Consider the following 13,157-nt stretch of genomic DNA (forward strand, 5'->3'; position numbering starts at 1 on the left):
CATGAAATTCAGACATACTATTAAGTGTAAGAAAGCAGTGATTGGAAAGATTATACAAACGCAACTACATTTCTATACACAAGGTTTTGCAATGAAACTGCTTCAATGGATGATGACCTCCGAGTGGAGCTGCTCTGTGCATTTACAGTAGATGAATATTAGATGATATGGTTTAGGAAAATCACTTATGATATAACCGATATTCATGGGATGCCACAAATAATGGAAATCTTTGTCAGTGCTCCACCTTGAAATCTGTTTGAACTTTTTGACATCAAACATAAATGGTCAGCTACTCATAATGCTCATTGGATTCGTTTCGATGAGACTGAAATGTTTCTCTTAGCATCCTGCAATACGTAAAATTCAAATCAAGTGTTCTAGAAAGCTGTGCGCTCCAAGTTTAGAAGGCAAAGGCGAAGATAAGGCAATTGTGAAACATATATGCAATTTAATATTCACCTTCAGACAGCATTTAGAAGAAAATCCAGTACTCTCTTACATATGGCAATTAAAATTAATAGAAGCATGAAAATGAAACACCATGAATTATCCCAGATTTTCATTGAATACCAAATAATGGAAATTGATGGCATTTCCGTAGATGGCAAAACAATCACCCTCTAAATTAAGGCTTCAGGTTAACTTCCACTTCATCCAGCAACAAAGTAAACTAGCTGACATAACCAAAACTAATAAAAAGAGAGGAGAGCTTGGCAATGGAGGTTAGTACTAATATTGTGTTGAGATGTGTGGCATTGCTAGGCATGCTTGTGCTTTCATTAGCAGTAGCCCCAACTCCTCAAGACTCTATTGTCTTTCCGGACACAAGTGCCCTAACATGTGCCAAAAAGTGTGCCATCTCTTGCGCTCTGGACATAGCCAATCCCCCAAAATATGCAGCGTGCTTCGGCCTTTGCATGACTGCTTTTCAGGAATATGAGTACAACCATAGGCAACGTCTGAAGTTGCCTATGGTTGTACTCATAATTTGGGTATTAGTGACCACTGCATTGGTCATTAAAACTAGAAAATTTGGTCACTAAATATGGTTAGTGACCAAATTCGGGTGGTCACTAGGTGGTCACTATAGGTCCCTCACTGATTCTATTTAGTGACCAACAATTGTAAGTTGGTCACTAATTCAAAATGTCTTCAATGACCACAATTTTTGGTCACTAATTCAAAATGTCTGACCATGATCATATGGTCACAAATGATAATGACATTAGTGACCTACACGTTCATCACTAAATTGTGATACCAATGGTCACTAAATTGAATAATTTTAGTGACCATATTATTGATAATTTGGTAACTAAATTGGCAATTATTCTAGGTTGTTAAGTTTGATGTTAATAACTAACAAACTTGATCACTAAGTGTGTAGCTACATTTTTCAAAATGGAGACAATGTGCATTTTTTCATGCAATAACCTACTAAAAGTAGCATTCAATATGTAGTCCAACACCAGAAAGTGAAATGTACTCTAAAACCAGTTATCAATATCTCCATCTTGAAATACTACATTCGCAAATCTAAAATATAGAGATGTTAATATCCATCCTTGATAACAATTTCAAAATAGACAGAAATACATTCAAGTCTTTCTAGAAGTTCAATGAGCCTTCAATGAGGGTTTGCAAGATGTACGTACTTTTTGAAGCTTAGACCAAATCTGCAATATAACAAAACATATATAGCAAGTTATAACCTTCATCCTAATGTAGTAAGAGTTGCATCTAAAAAGGCCTAGTATTCACTAAATACACTATAATAATGTTTCCATAATATAATATAATTTCAAAAGCCCAATGACTTGTGTATGCATACCTTCATGTATACAATGGTAACCAGTAGCCGAAGCCTATGATAAAGTACTGATGTATGTCCATCTACCAAATCAACTAAGCTACCATACTGGAAACTACAATCCCGCCTGCAATGGAAAGACACAATCATAAATCATATCAACACAAACAGTATGGCATTAGATAAACAGAGAACACACAACTCAATTGAGTAATTGAAAGACTATACAAAAAGATTTTGGAACTAAAGGAAGACGGTGTCTTCGTGTTGTATAAAAACCACATACTTGGGCAATATCCTGGGAGGTGGATCAGAAACTCACAGTGAGAATAATCTTCTGGTACTCTATTCAACACAAACAGTATGACATTAGATAAATAGAGAAAACTCAATTGAGTAATTGAAAGACTGTACAAAAAGATTTTGGGACTAATGGAAGACGGTGGATCAGAAACACATAGTGAGAATAATCTTCTAGTATCTATATTCAACACAAACACCTGCATTACCACAGAAAATATCATATTTGAGGATCAGTATGACTCACAACCTATAGGTGATATACAAGGACATATAATATCAAATCAAGGATGCAAGCAGAAGATGACTGACAAATTAAAATATCTAAAATTACATATAACAGATCACCTGCCACCTTCAAAAGAGGTACTACTACATTAGTAATATAATAACACTTGCACATTGCCTATAGGAATGTATATTGCAAAACACTAGCTTTTCCAACAAAACAAAACAATGAAACAGTAAAAGAAAAATACCAGCAAATGTTGTAGGTCATCTGTGACATCCAAAGCTCCAGCACAATCTGCAGAGGCAACAAGCTGTATGAAAGAAAAAAGTATATCAATTTATATCAACAAAGTGGTTGCCTATAGTCATAAGATGTAACTGTACAAATTACAATGCAGCCAGGTTAATCAAAAATATTTTTTATATAATCATATTTCTAGTTCTACTAAGAATATTACAACAGAAGATAGAGAATGGGATACAACTTTACGTACTTGTACAAAAACAAGAAAAGAGAAGAAATGCCAGGAAAAAAAAAAATCTTAACATTAATAAATCTTACAGACTTTCCTAGATTGAGTCCTAGTAAGATTTATTCAAAATACCAGTAATCAAATATCATTGTGTCAATCGGCTGTTACTGATATGTGCCAACTAGCAAGAAGTCTTATACTAGGAGCTAATTTTGCATGAAGTGAGTGATCGAGACCAAAGCTACAGAGGTTGAACTATGAGGTTGCATGAAGTCTTATATACCTAAACATTACCAACTGCAAATTGCCATTTTATAGTGCAACTGCCATCTCTAAATCTGAAGCATCAGGTTCTACCTATTCTGGCCCTAGAATCGTAAACAGCTACTACAACTCTAGAATTCTACACTACACAGCTAACAATTGTCGTAAACATACAAGAATCGATATGCATTACTAAATCGAAGAGATAAAGTTCTACACTAAACAACTAACAATTGTCGTAAAGTCGTAAACATACATGAATCGATATGCATTACTAAACCGAAGAGATAAAGTGCAATGGAATACCAGTTTGAGAACCGAAAGAGCTTGATTGACATAGAGAATCAGCCTCAGCTTCTGTTGAAGAGCCAACAAATTACTCCTGGTAACATTGAGCTCTTGAATCTGCCTCGTAGAGTCCACCAAATCCACATCCAACAGAAAAATGGTCTCCTTAAGCTCCCGAATCCGATTGCATACCTCAACGATCTTCACATACAAATCCTCCAACTGGCTCTGAGACTCAAAGAAGGAGTTTGATCGGACCGAGATCTCCTTCACCAGGTGAAGCTCCACCTGTGAGAGTACAAGAAATCTTCAACTCAATCTTTATAGTTTCAGGCTAAAACACAGCTAGCACAATTTAATTAATTCAAAAAGGTAAATAAAAATTCCAGTCAACTATTTTCATAACATGTTGCAGTATACATGTCACAGAACTTATCAGAAGCTCTATGAATAAAGTCACAGTTTCAGGTAATGAGAGTGCTTGCAAATAACATGGAAAAAAACAAAAAAAGCCAACTTAGATTACCATATGGTCTTTGCAAGCACACTAGACAAATGAACTAACAGTTGTGTCTGGAAGATTCCATTAATCTGTTTTCAAGAGCCAAAAGCAATCTGCTTGTTCGGTTGAGATCCCTCAGATAGTTTGTTGAGTTATATGTTTGTGCATCCAACATTCTTCTTAGTATGTTCTCTGTAGGGACCTCCTTTTCATTTCTTTGGCACACTTCGTGACATAGTCGTCACCTCCAGTACCACAACCTGACACATGAGAGGACGTAGAATAGCAGACTGTTCTATGCATAAAGATGAGGTCAACATCATATGATCCAGCTCTGTGCTGTCATAGTTATCACTAATACCAATAAGTATCAAAAAGCTCCTTGAGGTCCTTTGCATTAAGCAAGGGCCTTGCCCAAATAACAAGGCTTTGTTGAGGATAATTCAAAGATGGACGACCAGTTATAAGCTCCAAAAGTAGGGCCCCAAAAGAATACACATCAAATTTTTCCATGCATAAAATATTCAGGAGTAAACTAACCAAATGTACCCTAAAATTAAAAACATTGTGATGAGTCATTGTTTCGATAGCCACTTTTGCTAAAATCACATATATGAGGCACAAAATCCTGTGTCAATAGAATATTATCAGCCTTGACATCTCTATGGATGATCCCCTCTGACAACTATCATGAAGATACAGCAAACCATCTACCGCCCCAAAAACAATTTTACACCTTTTATTCCAATCAAGAATATCATTCTTTGGACCATGCAGGAGAGAACCTAAACTCCCAAGTTGAGGTAACCGAAAACAAGGTGCATTCCTTATTCAACTCAACAGCCAATTAACTTAGCAGTATTAGGATGGTCTACATGAGCTATAATGCCAAGTTCAGATAGAAAGCCTGCAGTTTTCTCAACTCTTGTCTGGTAGTCATCAGCTTTACTGCTACTAGTTGCCTATCCTTGAAAGAACCCTTACGAATTTCGCATATTGCCACCAGTTCCAAATGTATTGTCATTCTAGAAATCATTGGTGGCGGTTTGGAGTGTAGAGAAGGAAAAAGTCACCAATGGAGACTTGAAGTTGTAGATATTAGTCGAAGTACTGACTTGGGCTTTCAAGTTATATTGTTAAGCTGGTATCCATTATTGGAACAAAGTTGAGTGACTAATATAAGATAGCGTAAACACAGAAGACAGCTGATGACTTTCCTACTGCAACCTATTTGAACACGAAATCACAAAATCAAATCTCAACATGTGACAAGAATGAATTTAAATACCCAAGGCTCCTACAAAGGAGGTGGATATAGCACTTGCGAGGTGCTCGCAGGCTCGCAGCTAAATTTGTTTGTTCAGCCTATCCTTTCCCAGGGCAAGGATGATAAGGCATTGAAAACTTAGGTATCCTACATGAGGTAAAAGAAGCAATCTTTACCAAGGTTTATGATTGAAAGTTTCCACCTTTCAACAGTCTAAGTAAGGCAAACTTGAGAAAAGCCAGATAGGAAGCAAACTCATAAGAGGTCCTAATTCTAGTGCACATCTAAATACATACATACATAGAGCTCTTACAGCTGAGCTGGGCCAGCTCAGCTGCAAAATGCAATTTATGAAACTCAAATTTGTTGATTGGAATTAGAATCAGCTCTTACCTTGTCTTTTTGTTGTCTGTGCACTGCTCCGACAGTGATATCGTCGGCCCCATTTTCTAGCTCTGGGTGTCTCCAACAACACAGTTCTGGGTCTTCTGGGTCCAAGTAATGCGAGAGCTTCTCCTGGAGGACGAGGTTCTCGGCGACGCCGGAGAAGGGGTAGGCGGAGCAGAAGGTGGCGCCGTCTTCCAATGCGAAGTCCTGGCCACTGATGGAGTCGAAGTCGAGGCTCTCTATGGGCAACAAAAATCAATAAAGCACCCATAATTTCAAAATCTCAAAAAAATCCCCAATTCTCAAATCCCCACTACAAAATCAAATCTCAAAGCTTACTTACCATAAACAAACCTGTAATCCAGGATATCGAAACTGAATCGTAATTTGCTCGGGCTTGAAGCCCATAACATGACCGTTAACTTTGGAATCGTTCTTCAGCAAATTGAGGTAGAGCGACACCGTTACGTGCTCGAATGTGTCGTCCAAGGTGATCGGAATTCAGGACTCGACCCACCATGACTTGCGAACAAAACAATGGAGTGAGGGAGAAGGACGAAGAAGATAAGAGGGCCTGTGAGCTAGGGATTTTATGTTTTGGGTCTGTGAGTTCAAAATAGCGCTTTAGAATACCCCGATTTTTTCATTTTGAAAAGCGTGTTTTAAGAGCCCGCCACTTCAAGATTTAAGAGAAAAAATCCCTCCAACTGAAAAGTTTTGGTCACTAAAGGGAAACCACTCTTTAATTAGTTCAAAATGTTAGTGACCCAAAATAAATGGTCACTAGTATAAAATTTTTGGTCATTAAAGTTTGAACAATGGGTGGGTAAATGAATTTAGTTGGTCCTAAAAGTGTTAGTGACCAGCCAATAATATTGGTCATTAATTCAATAGTATTTGTGACCAATATTGAAGTGGTCACTGACATTTGGTCACTAATACCCTATTTTGTTGTAGTGAGCCGACTCACGAGGCTGAGCTCAAAGTCTGGCCCTGAGTTCCAGTCACCAGAAATCAGAGATTTGCAGGGGTATAAATTGTCTAGGGGATGGATGATATGAAGAAAACCAATGCTCTAATTACATTTGTGTTGATACTTATTTCATTTACAGTAGTTCCATGAAGCAAATAGTGTTGCTCACTGGTTAGCATATTTTACTAGTCTTTCTTATATTGGTGAGGTTTTGATTGAAGAGACACCTTCTATTATTGAGGATGTACTCTCTGAGGATATTTTGTAATTATACCCTAGGTTTAAGTCTGTTAATGCTCAAGTCCAGCGGACAGCGGTAGCCGATTCCTTGCTTAACGCAGGTCTGGTGGGCGGACCGCTACTCCTAGGATCAGGTGATTCCTGTTTGCTGCAACACGATAGACAGGACGTCAGAGGGAGACCACGTTGGGCGGTCTTCACTTCTCCGATGCCTAAGTCAGTCACTGTATATGCGCAGCATAACAATAAATGAGTAGTAATTGCATAATTAATGAGGAGAGAGGAGAGAACCTTTTATAGGTAAGGAAGAGGTTGATCTTCTTCTTGTTTCCGATGTGGGACTGATGTGCTTCGATTTCCAGCGTCTGGAGCTTCTGATGCTATCTTGACGCGGCGCGTCAGCGGTGATCTGGGGGCGATCCAGGGCTCGAGCGGTAGCCCGCCTGGCCGTGACTTCGCAGGTCATCCCCTTGGTGAGAGTCGGTATCTCTGGCGGTACAATGAGCGTGGCTCATTATAGCTAATTATGCTCGTTCTAGCACATGTAGGTACAAGGTCATACGTGTACCTTGCAGTATAGTCATTTCATCGATTATAATACCTAGTGGAGATTTTCCTCCCTTCAAAAAAAAAAAAAAAGAAGCTCCTTTCTTTTCATAAAAACTCGTTTGGTAGATCAATCACACACTACATGGTCGGAACAACTCTGAATAAATCGCCAGTCAGCCGTACTTGTATTCCTTTTGTGTCAGTGAAACAGAGCAAAATAAGCGAGGGTGCCCTGGTTGGCGTAGAAGATCCTATCTGTTCAATGAGGTTTTTAGCCATGAAGCGCCGAGATTAGGGGACGGTAGTAATTAATTTGCTTTTTCAATTTCATTTTCGGTCCATTGGAAGTTTGGAACCAAGAACTAGAGCTTCAGGAAGGAGGTTAATTTCACTTTGATACTACATTATAGTATTATACAGTAATGAAGGGAAGCATGGACTTCATCAGTTCCTACACAGTTTGGAAAACTTAATGTAATCATATGGGGATCTTTTCACATTAACTGTATGGAATATTATAGTAATGAAAATGTAACACACTGAATCCAAATCTTCACAGTTTAGTAGGTTAGCACAAATGCATGGAACAATTGCTACTTTTAGTTTTCGGTTTTCCAATAAACAATTTAACACAACCTCATTACACAAATGGAAGAAAGCACTAGGCTGCTGAAGGTAAAATTTCAAGTGTTCTAGAAAGTTGTGTGCTCCAAGTTTGGAAGGCAAAGGCCAAGATAAGGCTACTGTGAAACATATAGGCAAATTAATATGCAATTCAATATTCACCTACTGACAGCATCTAAAGGAATTGCATATTTTGGAAGAAAATCCAGTACTCTCTCTCACATATGGCAATAAAAGTTAATAGAAGCATGAAAATAAAACACCATGGATTATCCCGGATTTTCATTGAATACCAAATAATGGAAATTGATGGCATTTCCGTAGATGGCAAAACAATCACCCTATAAATTAAGGCTTGAGGTTAACTTCCACTTCATCCAGCAACAAAGTAAACTAGCTAGCATAACCAAAACTAATAAAAAGAGAGGAGAGCTTGGCAATGGAGGTTAGTACTAATATTGTGTTGAGATGTGTGGCATTGCTAGGCATGCTTGTGCTTTCATTAGCAGTAGCCCCAACTCCTCAAGACTCTATTGTCTTTCCGGACACAAGTGCCCTAACGTGTGCCAAAAAGTGTGCCATCTCTTGCGCTTTGGACATAGCCAATCCCCCAAAATATGCAGCGTGCTTCGGCCTTTGCATGACTGCTTGCCAGATTGGGCCAACTTCAGACGTTGCCTATGGTTGTTCTCATAGTTGTGTGAGCTCTATGAGCAAAGTCATGACCACCACTACCAAACCCTCCATTTATGGTACCTATACTTCTACTCAAACTGTCTCTTTCTCAATTTTTATTTTGACTATGCTTCAAAGTATTTACGATATTATTGCTTGACATGCAGATCTTACAAGCTACGCGGAAGGCTATGTTGATTCTTGCTACCAAAGCTGTTCCAAGAATAATAAACTTTATTAGATAATTCATCAACTGCTAATAACATGTCAGCTTCAATGGAACATCCTGGTGTTACAAATATACAAACATACTAAATAATAATTGTAGGAAATTTATATATGTAATGTATATCCTGCATATGACCATATGTACTTGTTTCGATCAAGTATACAATAAGATTAAGAATTTCCTAGTTAGTTTTTACTCATCATATTTTCTTTTAATTTTATTTAGTTCTTTATATTTGTTGGTCACATTGTTTTTTTGTTTGAATTTTTGTAAGGATCATATTGAGTTTGTTGACATATGATCCTCCAAGCTTCAAGCCAACGCCAGAAGGTATCATGGTGGTCGATCTGGATAACATATCCTCCTTTATTTTTTAATTTGGCAATTTGCTTAAAATAAAGAATTAGACTCTGAGCAGCCTTTTGCTGACGAATGAGTCCTTAATTAAATTAAAGAGGTCACCCCTGCCAACTATGTTGCGGGTAGATTTTGATACGTTGTTACGTTTTATATCTATAGGTTTCTTAAATACTCAAAAATAAATTCCTCAAAAGATGGCAGCAGACAACCGACTCACGATGCTGACCTCAGGTCTGGCTCTGAGTTCCAGTCACCAGAAATCAGATATTTGCAATGGTGTAAATTGTGCAGGGAATTGCTGATTTGAAGAAAACCAAGAAATACTGGCTTTTTGCTGCTCTAATTACCTTTATGTTGATACTTATTTCATTGACAGCAGTTTCTATGAAGCAAATAGTATTGCTCACAGGTTAACACACTTTGCTAGCCTGTCTTATATTGATGAGGTTTGGATTGAAGAGACACCTTCTATTACTGAGGATGTACTCTGAGGATGTTTGCATTTATAAATGAGGTTTAGGTCATACGTCCACCTCACAGTATAGTTATTTCATCAATGATAATACCTAATAGAGATTTTCCTCCCTTCAAAAAAAAAAAAAAAAAAAAAAGGAAGAAGAAAAACTCCTCCCTATTCATAGAAACTCATCACACACTATGTAGTCGGAACAACTCTGAATAAATTGCCAGCCAGCCGTACTTGTATTCCTTTAGTTTCAGTGAAACAAAGCAAAATAAGCAAGGGTGCCCTGGTTGGCGTAGTGTCGTCATGATTGTAAAGGTGCACTGACAGAAGAGACTCATTGTTCAATGTTGTTTTTGGTCATGAAGCGCCAAGATTAGGGGCCAGTAGTAATTTGCTTTTTCAGTTTCATTTTCAGTCTATTGGAAGTTTGGAACCAAGAACTAGAGCTTCAGGAAGGAGGTTCTTTTCACTTGTATACTAATTATACAGTGATGAAGGGAAGCATGGACTTCATCAGTTCCTACACAGTTTGGAAAACTTAATGTAAATCATATGGGGATCTTTTCACATTAACTGTATGAAATATCATAGTAATGGAAATATAACACACTGAATCCAAATCATCACAGTTTAGTAAGTTAGCACAAATGGAACAATTACTACTTTTAGTTTTCCTATAAACACTTTAACACAACCTCATTACACAAATGGAACAGAAAGCACTAGGCTCCTAAACGAATAGCTTAGACTCGAGTAGGATCACTATATTGGCTCAATCGATTATACTAACTGCTTTTTCCTTTTTCTTTTCAGTAAAATGAATAGTCTAGCACGCACAACCTCCCCCTTGCTGATCTGCGTTGGATGAATTGACAGTGGGCTTCAGGTTTACATCAACCATATCTTCCTGTTTTGTGGAGGAAAGGGTTTCCATCCCTGGCAGCGCAGAAGCAATCTTACGGAATAGTGGCTGCGTTTTTCATGGTAGTCATAAAAAAATATGAGCAATTAAAGTTGAAACAAATGAAGTATACTTGCATTATTTTTTAGAAAAAGATGATGCCTGATTGAGTAAAATAGTTTGCATGAACCTAAGGAATCAGGAGTTTGTGTATTTTTACCTTGATATTGAATCCTGCTTTGGCGCTGGTTTCTATGAACATGACTCCAAACTCACGAGATTTGGAATCTCCTTCCTCTATAGAAACTTGTCTGTTTTATCAACCATACTACATGGTTAGAACAACTTGAAATTTTAATTCTTGTGCATTGTGAAGGAAAATGGGTGAACTCGATAAGTCCCTAACCAAGTAACCATACTGCTACTCCTTCTATATTGCACTGTAATTTTTGTCTATTACAGACAAAAAATGGTGCCATGCAGGTGTTAATGTCTTCATAGTCAATGGGAAGGTCACTTACAGAAGAAAAACCTATTCAGTCATTATTCAATGAGGTTTTTGTTGTATGTAGCAACAAAGGAGATACACATATATATCAGGGTTCTCTAAGATGGATTCATGGCAAAACTATTAATCAGAACGAGTAGTGTAAGAGGAAGCGGTTAGTAATTTTGGTGCATTACTCACCTCTTATCAACGAGATCAGTTTTGTTCCCAACAAGCACGATAATGACATCAGTACCCCGTTCTGTTCGTACTTCTTCAATCCATTTATTAGTGTTCAGAAATGATTGTCTATCTGCATCACAACAATTCAGTCAAAGGGAGAAGAATATGTGTTTATGAAGAGCAAGAGCAGAGACTAGGGTCAATTATGTATTGATCAGTTATGTTCCATAGATGAAACAAGAGTGGATATCAACATGGTTTTTTTGTCAGCTCATGCTCTTGAATCTATTATAAAACAAAACTCATCAGATTTTTCCAACAAAAATGGCTAATGAGTCATGACAAAAGTGCTTTCTAGTTTCTCAACCCGGGAATATGAAACCAAATAAAGTTTTAAATATAAAAAAACTATGATCCTAAAAGATGCTAAACTACTACTCACTAGCTACATCATAGACGATTACTGCAACAGAAGAATCCCTGATGTAGCTTGGAATGAGACTCCTAAACCTCTCTTGCCCGGCAGTATCCCTGTAAGGTCAAAAACGTAATGTAGCAGATTAACATGATGCGAATTGCATAAACGAATATATACATCAAGTAGACAAAAGATGAACTGACAAAGCTAACAAGTATGATGCAGTAATAGCCTTAAAACACTTTAAAAATACCCATCCTCGTCAAGAGAATCATATTCTGGACCTACATAGCCACAAAAACCATCTTTCACAAGGTTCACAAGCAACAGTACAACTAGACGGTGGTATAAAGAAACAAGTGAAACAAAAGTCGCATTTCTATCTAGCAGTATTGCCATTCATTCATTTTACGGAAAAATGATTCAGCAAATCCAAGATAACCATTGTCATAGTCTGATCTTCCCCGATGCAAGACTAAAGGTAAAAAAATACGAAACATGATCACATACATTAGATGAGTCAAACAAATGGAATGCAAATAATTCATACCAAAGCTGCAAACGAACTGTCCGATCTTCAAGGTACATGGTTTTCGACAGAAAATCAATTCCAATCGTAGCCTGCAATCCTAACATATATTAGACCCCCCAAGAAATTCAGAATTGCGTAAGATTAAGAAAGGGATCGAATGAAATGTGTGAAATACCTGATAGGTTGAATCGAATTTGTCATACATGAAGCGGGTGATGATGCTGGTTTTGCCGACGGACTGATCGCCGAGGAAGACGAGCTTGTATTTCGCCAGAGGGGACACCGTCGCCATTTTCGAGATTCTTCTATTTCTATTATTCTATTCTGTGTGCTTTGCTTTTTTGGATCTGAATCTCAGAGCAAGAGGAAGAGGAATGAATATGACTCTGAAAGAAAGCGTGTTTCTTATTTATTTTCGTCTCTTTCTTTTCCGTTTTTTGAGTTCAATCTATTTATATAGGAAGGTGAGGAGAAACCGCCAAGCACGACGAAGACGGCAAAAGTCCAAATATTGTACTTCCTTCCTTGCGTTTCCTAATTTACCCCTCCTTCTTTTTCTTTTTTTTCCGGCTTGTTACATGTAATCGAACCTCTGATCTATCATAGCTCAATCCACTTCCACACCCGAAGTTGATGCCTCTATTAAAATGGTAAAACTTTATGAAGGAATCGGTGAGGAAGGCTAGAAAAACATGAAAAACGAGTTTAAGATAACCTAGAGAAAGTGAAAAAGATCAATAGTGATTACTTACGCTAACATCCACCGCTCAAAGTTTAGAATAATTTTGAATATCTATCCCTTGCAGCCTTACCTAGAAAAGAAGAAATTATAATTCTCAGTCCTCATAGACCGAATATTTGTATATATGAAAATTTGATCTTTTCTTATGTTCAGTGAGAAATATGAATTACTTTTGAAGAAAAACTGTAGCATATGAATTATGAAAAAACGTTGATTCAACTTAGTAATGGGGGACGTTTTCATACTTTTTTGA

The 13,157-nt window shown here is 37.5% G+C and overlaps 1 protein-coding gene and 1 long non-coding RNA gene across 2 annotated transcripts; both read right to left on the bottom strand.

Moving 5' to 3' along the window:
• Positions 1-1,461: 1,461 nt before the first annotated feature.
• LOC112185540 lies at positions 1,462-2,229 on the bottom strand. Its single transcript, XR_002930318.2, has 3 exons — positions 2,100-2,229; positions 1,835-1,940; positions 1,462-1,679 (listed from the first exon to the last, which is right to left on the bottom strand). It is a non-coding gene; the product is annotated as an uncharacterized LOC112185540 (long non-coding RNA).
• Positions 2,230-10,179: 7,950 nt separating this feature from the next.
• On the bottom strand, positions 10,180-12,582 carry LOC112188858 (ras-related protein RABH1e). Its single transcript, XM_024328091.2, has 6 exons — positions 12,338-12,582; positions 12,181-12,251; positions 11,655-11,743; positions 11,231-11,342; positions 10,763-10,853; positions 10,180-10,611 (listed from the first exon to the last, which is right to left on the bottom strand). Exons 1-6 carry the CDS (start codon positions 12,452-12,454, stop codon positions 10,468-10,470), a joined length of 624 nt encoding a protein of 207 aa, XP_024183859.1. The 5' UTR covers positions 12,455-12,582; the 3' UTR covers positions 10,180-10,467.
• Between the last annotated feature and the right edge of the window lie 575 nt (positions 12,583-13,157).

The sequence above is a fragment of the Rosa chinensis genome, chromosome 2 (assembly GCF_002994745.2).
Source record: "Rosa chinensis cultivar Old Blush chromosome 2, RchiOBHm-V2, whole genome shotgun sequence".
NCBI classification, from domain to species: Eukaryota; Viridiplantae; Streptophyta; class Magnoliopsida; order Rosales; family Rosaceae; genus Rosa; species Rosa chinensis.